Source organism: Corvus hawaiiensis, chromosome 6 (genome assembly GCF_020740725.1).
Source record: "Corvus hawaiiensis isolate bCorHaw1 chromosome 6, bCorHaw1.pri.cur, whole genome shotgun sequence".
NCBI lineage: Eukaryota > Metazoa > Chordata > Aves > Passeriformes > Corvidae > Corvus > Corvus hawaiiensis.
The window spans coordinates 25,772,843-25,788,313 of NC_063218.1; the positions used below are offsets into that span (position 1 = coordinate 25,772,843).

The 15,471-nt window shown below is 35.5% G+C and overlaps 1 protein-coding gene across 16 annotated transcripts in view; it reads left to right on the plus strand.

Moving 5' to 3' along the window:
• The window catches only part of RALGAPA1 (Ral GTPase activating protein catalytic subunit alpha 1), a 131,011-nt gene that overhangs the window by 94,245 nt on the left and 21,295 nt on the right, over positions 1-15,471 (plus strand). For all 16 annotated transcript variants that reach the window (XM_048307428.1, XM_048307429.1, XM_048307427.1 and 13 more), the window contains 2 exons: positions 1,546-1,704; positions 3,609-3,736. In XM_048307428.1, coding sequence (XP_048163385.1) covers positions 1,546-1,704; positions 3,609-3,736 — 287 coding nt within the window. The remainder of the gene's footprint in view (positions 1-1,545; positions 1,705-3,608; positions 3,737-15,471) is intronic.

Here is a 15,471-nt window from a genome sequence, read left to right on the forward strand (position 1 = left end):
CCATCTACACAAGATGCAAGAACAGCTGACTTCAAAGGCACCACAGCCATTGTAGTGTAGGTGTATGTACAATCTGGTCCAGGCAAAACAAATGACTTGTTGAGCATCAAAGAAGAGATAGGGTTTTGAAGCCACCTGTCCTTTGCCTAGTCCAACATGGAAGAAAATCCTTTTTTTGTAGAAATACAACCCCGTTCTTCAGTCTGATACAATTTAAAGCTAACAGAGAAGAGCCGAGACAGCTTCTTTTTCCCTTTTTTCATTTTTTTTGTTTTTTTTAAGTCTGCTACTGACAACTGGTGTAAGCTTTCCGATAAGACAAAGGTAGCATTCCAGGAGGTTTCGTAAAATAAACAAGTGAATAATTGCAATTAAATTTCTCTGAAGACTGTGCATGTGTTTTGCTTTTATTTAAAGTGCAGTTGTGTTCTGAAAGTGCTATGGCAAATTGTTGGCTTTTTATATAGAATAGCTTCTTGTATGTGCTCAGATTGGAATTTTATGTTACCTGTTAGCAGCAGTTCACAGTGCAGTCCTTTGAATAATATCAAGGCAATTGTTTGACAAATTCCACCTGCCTAAAGCTGTGGAAACAAGCTGAAAACTGAGGGTGAAGACATTTGTCAATAACTAGTGATGCACTAGGAGATACAAAAGATATTCAAGTTTGAATTTTCAGAAGTAACCCTTACTGGAAAGAATCTCCCATTTAAATAATCTGAATGTATTTGATCAGTATACATAAAGCCTCTCTCCATGATGTGAACATTTGTTGTCAGATGATAATGTTTATCAGAAGGAGTGTTTTGGATCTTCAATGCAGATAATTCCAGAGTGTTCAAGGAATTCCTTAATCTGGTTATATGATTACATCTGAGGATACAGCATGGATTTTGAGGAACCCATTCAGCCATTCTGAGCCAGATCAAGAGCCATTCTGTAGTTTGTGGGGGAGCAGGGTGTTATTTTACAAAAGTATACAGATTTCATTGAAAAGGAGCATTTATCTTAGTTATTCTGGGGGCTATGGAGAATGCAGTAGCTATTCTCCTTTAAAAGCTTTTTGTTTGTGGTAGGCACTTTGGAATTTGGCTAGAATGATGAGGTTAACTTCTCAGATATGTAGCTTTTAAACAGATGTTCATTCGTATACTTTAGAAGTTCATACAGAATTTAATAGTTTTCTGCCTATCAGTGATGGCAATCTTGAACACATTTTAGTAAATCAGGTTGAACCACTCTGCATTCTTGAGATAGTATCAACAAAATGTTAGCTTTCAGCAGAAAATGGATATTCACATATATGTTAAATTAAAGGGAAATTAACACCAGTGTATAAAAATCTGTAGCACAAACCAGTACTCTCAACTAATACACTGAAATTGTAAAAGAACTGTACTGTACTTTGCTTATTTTACTCATTTTTCTTCATGTGTTTTTAGTGGGTTTGTCCTTTTAAAATATGTACATTTAATATAGCTGTGTGGCTATAGAATATTAATTAAGAATATTTAAATTGATGGCATTTTATCCCTGGTTTTCCAGCTAAGACATTTAGGAAATGATGAAGTACACATTGTCTGGTCAGAACATACTCGAGATTATAGAAGAGGAATAATTCCAACAGAATTTGGTGATGTTCTTATAGTTATCTATCCCATGAAAAACCATATGTTCAGTATCCAGATCATGAAAAAGCCTGAGGTAAGAGTTTGTTTTCTTTTGTGTTCCTTTCATGTGTTTAACATGAACTGAGTTTTGTTTAGAATCGGAGGTTTTGATATAATAGATTGATCCAACAAGGTGATAGACAGTTGCAGTGGTGGTAGGAGGGAAAAGGAAGAGCTGAGTGAGTACAGTGCATAGTAAAATACGTAACTTGAAATTGCAAAGGCCTGATGCTGTAAAGTATATCTGCTACCAACATATTCTGGAAACAAAGCTAGAATATTCTGCATAATAATTTAAATATTACAGTAAACTTGTCAAATCTTTTATCAAATTTGATACATAACTGAGGTAGTTGAATAATGGCCTGTTCCAACTTCCTCCATCCACATCATATTCCCCCTTTTTTCCTCTCAAACCTATTTTTTACTTTCTTCTTAACTCCACACAAGAATTTGGAGATGAGTTCAGTAAAGCAAGACCATTCAGCCCTTAGGCATATGAACACACATTCTTTCTAATGACTGTTCCTCAAATGTCAGTGCTGACCCTCTTCTTAAAACAGTGGTTTAGGGTAGTGAACACTGACTGAGTAAAAGTAGTCATGAGTATTTTGTACTACCTAACTTCTGTGTGTGCTATCACTTGCCATGAATTTCTATACTTTAAATATTAAAACTGTTACTACAAGCACTAATATTAATAAATGAGGTATGACATAAATAGGATTACCTCTTTATGATGATTGCCTCTATCTATTGATAGGCCCGAAATGATAATCAGTCTTGTTACTGTTGGATTACTTACATTTTTAACTAATAAGTATATTCTTTCTTTTACTACTTTAAGTACAAATAGTTCTATTATTGGGAGCATGCAGGTTAAGAAGGAAAGCAAAAACTGCTGAAAACAGGGATTATTATTAGTCCAAAAATAAGTCCTTGTATGTGAAAAAAGTGCCTTCCATTAGATTTCAGTATTCTCAAAACTACGTTAAATGACTAATGGCAAAAATAATACAGGGGTCTAAAATTCCTTTGCAGCATTTGTTTCCTCTTAGCAGGAAGAATATTGAGTGTACACTCTGCTCCCTTTGCTGAGCTGATGCACAAATTTTGGTGCTCTTCTCCTGCTTTACGTCAGCAGCTTCAGAACTTTATTCACATGTACAGGAAATGAAGATACTTAATACTGAATGCTTTTTTGGTTTTTTTTTTTAATTGCAAAATGATGATTGATTAGAGAGAAATGTGATGCCAAAACATAAGATCTATCTGTTCTGTTCACCTTTTGGGGGCTAGCTATACTAAATATTGAGGTTTTCCACTGATCTCACGAATAAGGTTTTACAGTTAGTCCTCAGAGAGGTTAAACATTCACCACGGATTTCTTCTCTAAAGGGCTTTTATAGTCTTTTTGTTTAGGTAATGTAGAAAGGAAGAAGAACAGATAGAAGAAAAAAAGAGAAAATAGGAGGTGAGGGTCAATACACCAATAATTGTATGTAAGTTGGTCCTTTTAGACATGTTAAGAACTAGAGCCATGATAAAAATTTTTTTAAGATTTGAATTATTTCTTTTGCTTCCTACCATCTACAATATTATCATCTAGCCTTTCAACTTCATACACATCATATGCACGACTGTTCCTAGGACTTTTGCAGCAGATGTTGGAAATGATCTTTGATGAGACATAGTATTCAAATAGTTGCTTAATTTTTTTCAAATGCTGTGTTATCTGTTGCCAAGGATATCAAGCGGTTATATGGCTGTATATTTCCACAAGAGAAAAGGTCTGACTTGCAACACAATAACTGGTTTGATTATCTAGCAATGAGGAGGGAAAAAGACATATATTTGAGTGCTCTATTGTTAATGTTGATTGCTAATTGTTATAGCTACGATCTTACTTTATGCTGAACTTCTTAATTTTTTATTCAGGTTCCATTTTTTGGTCCACTCTTTGATGGTGCTATTGTGAATGGAAAAATTCTGCCTATTATGGTTCGTGCAACAGCTATAAATGCAAGCCGTGCATTGAAATCATTAATCCCATTATACCAAAACTTGTATCCTTTCACTCAAATGGTTTCCAAGACATATACATTCCCTTGCAGTTCTACAGATATTATCTTCATGTTTTCTTTTTTTTTTTTAGATTAATATAGGGAAAATATTTTATTTAAATTGTGATGGTGCCCTTAGGGAACTTAAACCCATAGAAGAGCATTCAGATGAAGACCACCTTTTTAAAATTAAATAAATAATAGATTAAGTGTTGAATAATTGCCTGTTCCTAATGTTTTATAACATGAACTTGTCACTTTTTGTTAACAAAATTATTTTTTTGTGAGTAGTCTTTCTAAAATAGCAATATCATGATGTTAATAATCCTTCTTTCCTTAAGATATTAGGTATTTATCCAGTATTAGTGTGACTTAGTTTTATTTTCGAGTTCCAAGAATGCTGCTTTCCTTCAAGGCGAGAAGTTTATTAAACTTCTGTCATACAGGTTTTGTTACTCAGCTCAGAATACAAAGTTGATGTCGAAATCATGTTAGTGTCTTTGTAAATGTGTCAGAAAAGGCTGTCTCGTTGTTGTTGTAACTGTATTTTTGGAGGGGCTGCTCTTGGAAGAATAGATTTATCAACCATAAATTAAAAAACATAAGGTAAGTCAGTCACTTATACCCTTTTCCCTATTTAAGATTGAGTTCTGTTATATACCTATTAGTTAAATCAACAAGAAGTTTTTGTATTTCATAAATTGAAAGATAAGTTTAAATTTTGATCCAAAAGAATTCTGTGCTTATTTTCCAACCAAGCTGTAAATACTAATACTTGTCATGTGATAGATTGTTGCTAAAATACTGTTTTTTCTATTGGTGACTGTTAATACTTGCAGAGTTTTGGATTAGATATGATGAAATGGATTTACAGATGAATGATGGATGTGTTTCATGTGATCACATTAAGTGACGTTTTTGCCATTTCTGTAGATGACACATGTTGATTCATTGTATTTTCATGTTTGGAAAGGTCCGATCTTTCTGTCATTACTCAAGTAGCTCAGTCAAAGAATTTAAAATGTATTATCATCATCAACAACCATCAAAAGTGATGGTTTAGAGCATTATATTGATGTATAGTGATGAGCAATTGGAAAACTATTTACTTTGAAACAGTAAACTTGCAGTACCAAAAGAACCCCACAGACTTGTAGGTTTAAACTTCACAGAATATGAAAGGTTTGTTAAATTCCTTGGATGTAGCTTGCCGACTCAATGTCTAGGAATCAGCCAGTTCCAGAGAACTGTGCACTGCGTTTTTAATTCAGTTTTCCAAACTGCACTTCTTAATATGCATCAAAGCACAGTATGTCATTTATGACATAGTGTGGCCTCCATTAAAATGCTGATATGTCTCCTAGTATGGTTAGCATGGTAAGTGGAAAGCATTATGTGTATCTGATTTTGGGTAGCATTGGTTGGTGGGTTTCATGTCATCACTTGGTAAGCCTACGAAGTACCAGTTGGCTGGGCACTGATACTAAAGGGTGGCTTTGTTGAGTCGTCAGTGGAATTCTTTTTCCACCTGGCTTGGAGAATCTTAGATTTACTGTTTGGTGTAATAATTTAAAAATTAAAATGGGGTTGTGGGAAGTTCTTTAAAAGCTGTTTGCTTGGTGTGAAATTAGAAAAAACCTCAAACTTTCCTGGCTTGAATTAGGCTCTGGTGGAGTCAGTTGTGTCACTGGAGAACAGCAAAAAATGCTAACTTCAAAGTCTGGCCTAAGTCTCAGTAGTTTAAAAACCTCTTGATTAAAAATGTCATGGACATGCTCTTGGTGTTCAGCCTATGGCCAGACTTGAGGCCAAGAAGGAATTTCCCTCATACAAGTATGGCTAAGACTGGTGGATGTTTCCTGTAACATGGACATAGTCTGTTATCTAGGAACATTTGAAAGTTGAATCTAATTATGTTCCTGCGATAGCACAGAGCTGAAGACGTCAAGGACTGTCTTCATTGTCCCCTGCTTTTTTCCTCCGGGATATTTTAGCTATGGCTGCAGCAGTTCACCACTGGCTTTTAAGTTTGTAGTCGACTAAAGGGTGTGGGGAACAGGCGTATTTTATGGTCTGTGGTTAAATAGCTTTTCTGGAGACACTACTGGAATTAATGTCTCTTGCAGAAGACAGACAGGATTCACTAATCAAGGTGGCCTTTCCTCATGTTGGAGTATTGCCAGAGCAAAGAAAAAGAGCTCTCAGAGTGATGAAAACAATACATTTGAAGAGGGAGGGAAAAGGGAACAAAAAAGCTATGTTTCAAAAGGTACATGAAATGGAAAACTGAAGCTGATGATCAAGGATTTGCACAAGTCCAGGACCATAACAGTGTCAGTGAAAGAGAATCTGGACATGATGTTCTTGAAACTGATCTTCATTTACTTACTTATGAGTGTCTAATATACTGAGCAGTGTTAGTTTATTAGGAACTCAGATGATGATATCCAGTTGAATGTGGATGTTAAGGGCACAAGAGTACTTGAGACTTGTCAAACAAAACAGATGTCAGGCACTACATTTCTGTATTAGCTCTTCTTATTACAGTAGTAGACCAGCAGAAATAGTTAATTTGAAAGCCAGCATCAGTGTACGGATATCTCTCTGTCTGCAGGTATGTGGTTTGTTTTATGGTGCTGTGTAATACATGGTGGGCACTTTTTAACGTAGTACAGACTTAAAGATATATATGTAGGCCTGTGCTTATCCACTTTTGAAGAATGTTTATAGTATCACATTGTAGATCTTGTGGTGACAGATCACTGTAAACTCTTAATTAAAGACTGTGTTGATTTGCTTGCGTATGGGATGGGAAAAAATTGGCACTGAGGTTGGCCCTCCTGCTTCCAAGGAGAGCTTATCTACCGTCCGAAACAGTGCATTTTCTAAGTGCAGACCTGACTGAAAAAATCATCTGTCATTTGTAATCAGCAGGGATATTCAGACCTCTTCACGTAACCTGATTGCAACTTTTTCCTTAATGCGCTGGTCTGTTAATCACAATGTGGCAATGGTAGTATGTGTGAATGGTATAATAATGGTTGCATGGATACCAGAAATTCTGCTCATCTCCCTCTTACTGCCATCTCCAACTTTGAGTATGTGTTGTACAGTCTGAAGTAGCTTTCTGAGACTGACATATTCTGTCAATCAGCTTCCTCTTTCTGACATGATTTTGACATTTCTGGTAGGATACTTAGATAGCAAAACACTTTGAAGGTTTGATTTGGTTAATGATTTTTAAAGGTTTTATCTGCTCTGTGGTTTTATTGTTTGCTCAGAATACTATAATATGTTTCCGTATGGTCATGTTCTAAGATTAAAAATTTACTAATTCTTTGGCAAACATTAGTCATGCATGGCAGGTGTCCTTCTTTATTTGGTTCTTGACACGCTCACTGCTGCAGCTGTGTGAAAAGAATATTGCTATTTTGGGTGGAGTTTTTGCTTTGGTGTGTAGAATTTGCTTTAGTTTCTGCTTCAGGGGTTCTCTGGTCCCCCAATAATTTTTGGTGGCCTGGCTCTCTTATACTAGTAGCCCCTCAGGAACAGGTGGCACACATGCACACAGAAGGAGGTGACAAAGACAAAATACTTGTGGTGTCTTGCTAGTGAAGCAGCAGTAACCCCCCTCCCTGTCTCATAGCTGATGTGTTTCTTCTTCTCATTGCATTTACCATTGTCTTAAGAAGTGCATGCTTATCTCCTGAGTATGCTCCAGCTGCATATATGCTAGGAAAACTTCTACCACTCATAAATGCAGGTGCAATAATGGAACTAAATGTTGAGAACAATCACATTTTCATTAAGATGGAGAAGAAGACCAATATTTAGGGATTGTTAAATATTCTTTATTTACTACATTGCATTGAAATTCTTGTATGAATAGTTTTATTCATGGCTTATGTCTCAGAGCAAGCACTTTGTCACATTCTGAATTCAGAATCAACCATGTGTGGGAAATGGATCAATACTAAATATTTGGAACATTAGAAATTGTGGCTTCATGTAAAATTTTATTTGAACTTCCTGAATAAACAGCAGATGTCAGCCAGATGCCAAGAGGTACATCTTGACATGGTAGGCACCTTCAATGATTCAGCTTTTTACAATTATTGCAACAAAGCAGGACAAATACTAGAAACCTTGTGGGAGTGAAATTGCAATTGTGAAACAATTAGTGTCACTTTTTTCATTGTACACAAATTCTGGAGTGTTAACAATTATTCCAAACTATCTACACTTCAGATAGTGTAATTCAGACACTGTGCTTTCTGTCTTAGTTAGTATTCCCCTATTACAGAGGCTACCTAAGACACATAGTAAGAAGCTAGACACACAGTAAGAAATCCTCTTTAACATCTTTTAAATGTGAAATGTATAGACATTTTAGAATACCTGGAAAATGCATGACTGTTTTATCCTTAATCATCATAGCATAATTTTCACTTCTTTCTAATAATCTGCAGCCTTTGACCTATTGCCAAGAACTGGTGTTTCTTTTTGGAGATTTTTTTTTGGTCACATGAAACCAATTAATTTAAATAGCAAAAAAAAAAAAAATAATGCTGCTTTAATTATTCCATCTAAAAAATCTTATAGAGTAAATCTTAATCTGAATGATTAGATAAATTAATCTTTGTTATCAAAACTGAAAATTTGACATCCTTCTAACTTTCTTGATATTGTATGACTTATCAGTTGGTACTTGATGTATTGTAACTAATCTTTTGACAGTTGTCTTCCAGAGAAAGGGAAGGTATTAATCCCATGTGGTGTCTGACAAGGCAGTAACTTATTTATGAATAATATCTATGAGTGGTTTGTTAAAAGTTTGCTCTGTATTAGAAACTGATTGCTCAGAAAAAGCTTTTTTTCTTGAGGTGATACTCAACTGCCCCAAGAAAGGGTTTTATTAGAACTGGTAGTGTCGCTGTCTGTTGTGCCTGCTTGACCATCTCCTGCCTCAAGATAGAATTGCAGGCACTGGAAAAGTGAAGAAAGTGTTCTTTATTAATGACATGCAGTGAGAAAAGGGTATTCTTCAGATTTCTGGCAACATTTGTTTCACTTAATTAAGAATATTTGTTTTATTTGCATTTTCAAACTGTAACTTATGAGGATTTTGAAGATTTCTCACTAGTACAGAAACTTAGAAGTTAAAACTGGATAGCACTGATTTTGGCAGTGCCAGTTTCCCTTCTTCCAATAAGTTTTCTATCTTAAAGCTCCATGAGCATCTGTAAGAAAAAAAGTGAATAGAGTGATACTGCATCAATGACAACTGTGTATCAAAGGGGAGGGGCATAAGGATTGCTCACTCTTGTAGTTTTGGTGTAATGAAAGGAATAATGCATGAAATTATAGTTGCTCTTCTAGTATTTTCTGGTTTAGAATTTTTTTCATCTGCCATATGCCAAGACTGCAAAGTTTGCTGTATTTCTGGTGATATATTTTTGATACAGGACATTTAATAAGGTTTTAACATAGCTGTTCCTCATTTTTTTTTCTGTCATCACAGCTGAGAAGATAACATTAAAATAACACTTGATAAACTTTTTAAAAACTACTTCATGTATTTTATACAAATAATTTAAAATTTCAGAATTTCAGTGAATATTTATTCCATCCCTGATGCCTGCCATTGTAGCCTTATCTGATATGATTTCAAGTAAGAGCCATGGATGAGTTCATCATATGACCCCTGCTGTTTTTTCCACAAGAAAATACAGTTATTTCTGAAACCTATTTTACTGCTTAGCAGTGGAAATTGTTTTCCTAGTTCAAGCAAGAATCATAAGGTACAGAATATGATTTTCAGTCTTTCCTGTACTTCAAATTGCTCAGTTGTGCTGTTCTCCCAAATCCTAGTTCCGCTGACAACTTATTTGATATTTTAGTAATTATAAATGTGATTGATAAATAAAATGCCTGCATACAATGATGTAACATGAAAAACCAAAGATTTCCAAGACGTGTACGAGTATATGATTGTTTAAATGGACTGTTCAGGTATTTCAGTTTCAAGGAGTCATGTAACAATTTTTCTGCACGTGATAAGAAACCTAAATATAAGAGGAAAGTCTTGTATCTGTATATATCTCTATAGAATTGTGTTTGTGTGTGTCTGTGTGTCTCCTTGCAATGCCTGTAATAGCTATATCTTTATTACCTTTACACTACCTTTCCTCTGAAGTAATACAGCAAATTAATGTATTTTCCTGTGTTTTCACTAGTATTTTTGAACAAAAAGAGACTGTTTTAAGGAAAATTGCTGGGAAAATACCAGGAAGATATAATACCAGGTTACTTGTGTGACCATGAATGGCTAAAGTGCTCAGAATGGCAAACCACTAATGCCAAAAAAAGCAAAATGCACAGTAGTTAAATAACTGCTGCATTTAAGAATGTTCACACTCAAGATTAATGTTTTAATATGTTATACAGAAAATTAGTACCGTTTGAAATATCTTATCTAAAAGAATTGTATACACAATGACAATGCAGTGTAATAGGATAATCTAAAATAATTTTTGTATGGATAACATCACGTTGAAGTTTGCCCAATTAAAAAAAGGCTAAATGAAAAAAGAGCTAAGATTCCAAAGCATAAATTGTGCTATTTATGTTCATTAAGTATGGTTTGAAATCCTGTCTTAGGGACATCTTGCCTAACTATATATCTCATGCTGCTCAGTAAATGAGAAGAGTATTGATTGGCATATGCTGCTTAAATCGATCACCTTGACAGCCAGAATTACAGTAATCTGTCAGTATTAATGACTGTCTTTCAAGCCTTGATACCTCTCCTTTTGCTTGTCTCGTCTTGCCTCAGTTCTGTTTGAAGTGCATTTTCTTGAAACCTCTGGTTTTGTCAGGGTAGGTACTTTTGTAGGGTTTTTTGTCCCCTGAGTCCAATTTATTGGCTTGATCATGCAATTAGAGTTAAAATGCAACACCAGGGAGCAAAAGTAGGCAGTGTTCTGAGTAACAATTGGACCTCAGAGGTAGTGCAAGCCTGTTCTCAGCCATCATTTATTAGTTACCTGTTGAAAGAATAGGATTGTTTTGCAATGAATAATTCCAAAGCATCACTTTAAATGCCTTTGATTTTAGCCACTAGAGACAACTGATTGAGCCAGCATTTGTGATAGGCTTTTAAACTCTTGCCTTAGTGTTTGTCATATAGACACTTCAAATAACTGCTGGAGAAATACTTGCAGATGTGTGTACCAAGCTGCTGCGTTTGCTACATTTTCATGTAGTGAACATAATTTCACAAAATTTCACTTGGTTTTCATGCATTTTTAATTTGAGGAGTGAGTGGAAGCGTGACATTGTATTGTTGGTCACAACTCTTTGAGTGTGATCATCCAGACAATTCCTGATCCACCAAGTGGTCCATCCATCAGATCCATGTCTCTCAAATTTAGAGACAAGGATATCATGTCAGACAGTGTCAGATGCTTTGCACAAATCCAGGTAGATGACATCAGTTGCTCTTGCCTCATGCACCAGTGCTGTAACACTGTAGTAGAAGGCCACTAAATTTGTACATGATTAGTCCTTAGGACAGCCATGTTGGCTGTCTCAAATCACCACCTTATTTCCCATGTGTCTTAGTATAGCTTCCAGAAAGATCTGCTCCATGACCTTGACGGGCACTGAGGTGAAACTGCCTGGCCTGAAGCACATGTTAAAGAGGTGCAGTTTAAGCGCATGGGTTTAATAATGCTGTTGTTATCACAAGATATCTACAACATATTTTAATTAGTAGTACCACTTTATTTATTAGCTACTCTTCCCTAATGAAATGCATGAGACTTTCCTCAAAGTGGTAAAAACACAAAATACCAAGTATGCAAAACTGATTGACTGTAGTAATGTAGTTTTATACTATTAATTGCACTTATAAAGACCTGAGTGCTCTGTTAATGTTGTGGACAGTTGTGGGGGAGACTCAAATATTTTTGTACTGTTTGGAAAAATACATTCTAGATTCTTTTACTTCTACATTCTTTCATAAATATAATTTATCCAACTGAAGGAGAAATATTGGTTCTACTGATTTCTCTACAAAATATGCTGGTGGCATTCTCCTTTAGCATAGAAGGAGGACAGTGAGCTATCCTGAAAAGCAGTGATGTGCTTTATCAGCCTCCTAGAACTTCTGAGTCTGGATATGTCAGTACAGATCACTTGACAGAAGGGAATTTTTCTTTGTTACAACATATTTTTAAGGGAGAAAATTTTTGTATACTGTAAGCTGAAAGTTAGTAGTGAAATTGCTCATTATAAAATGTGTTTTAGAAGTCTATAAATCCCTTTCTTAAACAAAAATTTGCAGAGAGAAGGCTACAAGTTCTTAAACTGGAATGAAAAAGATAAACTAATCCATTGTTACACGGAGTTGATTGCCTTGTGTGTAACACAAAGTGACAGGTTTTTTGTTAATACCTACTTAACCTTATTAATTAATTAAATATTTGGGGTAACAAAAGCCCTTTGTTAAAATGTTATGGCTCTTGCCCCCTTAAGGTGTTAAAATTCATACAGATTTATTTGATGCCTCTCAGAAGTCTGTGAATAAAAGCCTGGAAGATTAAACAATTTTTCCTGATATTTCTAAGATGTAAAGAAAGAAATGTTTTTAAACTATTTAAGCCCTGTTTTTACATTGCAAAAAACCGGCATTGTGTATTGATTTAATCCTTTCTTGTTATAAATTCTCATAATAGATAAGGGATGTGCAAACAACTTGCAATATTTGTATGTTAAAACACAAAAACCCATGTATATATAAAAATAAGTATATGGCATTGCATTTGGTTGATTCTGATATTTAAATTGGTAGGAAATGTGGGAGATTATTTATAACAATCAAAACTGGCAAAACCGTAATGGACGTGAGATAGAGTAATGTTTTCAGATGAGTTGAATAAGATATTGGCAAACTGTTTCTGCATCATTCTGCATATGGTAATCAAAACAGTTGGGGCATGCTTTCCAGTGCCAACAGAGAGATTAGAAGATGATAGGTACCAAAAAAAAATAGATTAGTAGAAACTAGCACATTGGTTGGCTTTGTCCTCCTACAGGTCTGTTATTTCAGTTACTGAAAAAAGGGCTTGTATATAATACCTGGTGGTATGTGGAAATATCTAGCTGGAGATTGAATGTACTTCATGTAAAAATATTCACCAGGGTCAAAATTATAACACCAAAGGTTATAGTTTATTCCGTATGTGCCACAGACGTAGTAGGAAAATGGAATAAGCTAACATAAAGCAAGGATTAAAAGTTAGTGTTACAGTAATTGGAATTACCATATGGCAGTCTGAAGGACATGAGTCCTAATCATAGTCTGGCCAATCAAATTAATCTCAATATACTTTCTAGACATTGAAAAAATAGTTTAATTGCCGATTAACTGCATCTGAATAGATACATGGGTCACAAATACATCTCTCTCCTTCTGAATGCTTCTCCTCCCAAACACAGAAGAATGCATGCTATTAGAAAATCACTTAATTTCGGCTTGCTAAACCATAGTTACCATCCATCTGTTCATGCCAATTGTGGAAAAAGGTCAGTTTTCCGCAAAGCCATGCATTTCACAGAAGGTATGTGAAGTGAAATTTCACAGGGGACACGATGGATCCTGATTCTTAGTGATAAACCTTAGGGGCCAGCAGGGTTGGCATATGGTTCAGCATGATATGAAGGCTTGGGTTCCCTGGCTTCACTTCTTTGGTGTGGAACTGATAAAACCTGGCTCTTAAGTATTGTTTCACTGGACACCAATCATGGGCAGCAGGAACTGCCCACTTAACTCTCTGTGGGAAGGAAGCCCAGGCTGTGTTCACAATAGTACCATTGTAGTGCTGCAGACTGCTCTCAACAGCTTGACAGCATTTGGGAGGAGGGCGAAGGGGCTGCTTTGCTAATTGCTGTTCAAAATAGAAAAAGAGAGAAATATCTGAAAATTCGTATTTGTTTTCTCTATTTAAATAGAAGCCTGACTTTGAGTTTTAAAAATGATTTTTAAACTTGACTTTGCTGCCCTCCATAGAGACTTGTAAGTAGATTATCTGCTATTGGTACTGCAGCAACCCAAGGTAAAGAGAAAACCTTCTCATTAACTATAAAATTTTAAAAAGGTAGTTGTAAAGTTCATTAAAGGACATATTGGAATTAATGACAGAATTTCTCATTAGAGAAGTTTCTTTTGTTACTAGTAGTGTGGAATGGCAAATGAACATGTACCTGTATGTGCAGTTTTTTTACTGGACAGTATTTAATACTAATATAATTTTTGTGTAATTTTGTAGTTTGTAGTGATTTCTTCATGAAAAGACACTTGCTGTTTTTCTCATCAATTAATATGTCTATATTTGCAGAGAAGGTATTTAAAGTAGAAATTTAAATATTTGAATGCATGAAAACAGTAAGCTTAAGCATTCATGCTAATACCAGAGAGAAGAGAACTAGTTTTGCTTCCGTGTTCTTTACACCTATCAACCTTAATTACTTGAGTTAAAACTGACGTAATGCCAGATGTCAAAATGAGGATAAATCCCTCTCCCAACATCAGGAGTTAGTTTGTGTGATTGCAGTTCCCCTCTGGCCTGTAGTATTCCATGTTTGTTGCAGTTATCACTTCAGCCCACACCTTAACATCTCTCGTTGGTCTGTTTGGTACAACAGCTTTAATAAACTTCAGTCCCATGGCTGGTGGCCCTGTGCCTCCCCTACTGCCTCCTGCAAACCCACAGCTGCCAGGTGAGCGCTTCTGTCTGACCACAGGATCAGCGCTCCATCACTCCAGAGAGAGCCTGAAGCAGTGGCAGCTGTAATGGGCTTCAAAACAATTAGCACAACATACCTTATAGATTCATTGATTCCCATCTTGGATACATTAGTAAGACAAATCCTCCCTCTAAGTCGGGATGGGAATTCTGCCTACATATGGGCTTCAGCATGGTTTTCTTCACTGCTTTGTTTTCATGTCCTTAGCCTGTTACTAAAACATGGACAAGTGGAGTATTTTTAAATACTGTCATCATTCATCTAGCCACCCAGCCAGAGTTATAGTGTTGTCCTTCCAATCCTGCTAGCCATTTGATCTTCCTTTTTAACTCCATGTTAAAATGCAGTTCATGGTTTGTAGAACCAACAATACACTGTAAATGGTACCGAAACTGGTACTTTCTGCTATATGTTTGTATTAGTATGCTCCTGCTATATTTCAAACAGATAATTCATTGAATGCCCATTCTTCCTCTTACTGCAGAGTAGATTATATTTAAGTCGAGATTAATGGATAGATTCTGATGTTAAAACCCAGTCTCTGAGCCTGTCATTCCCTAGAGGCATATAGTGCATTAGTTTAAGCCAATGTGCTGCTTATCATAGATACTCTGACACTGTCTTAAATGACAGTTTACTGTACTTTGTAGCTGCTTACTCTGGTAATAAAATCACTATATTGTGTTCTTGATAATTACAATATTAAATAGAAACTTAATTGGATTACTGCACATTTAGATACAGATAGTTCTTAAGTAATTGTCCACTGTAAAATTTCTGATACTCATTTTTTCTCTCATGCAGTGTGTTCTGTCAGAGTCTAAGCTTAATATGTAGTTCAGTCACTTTAGATGAAAAACTGCTGAAAAGAAATCTGCAGTGGGATGTTTCGGTGCAAAGGCGTATCTTCTGTCATACAGGTTTTCACT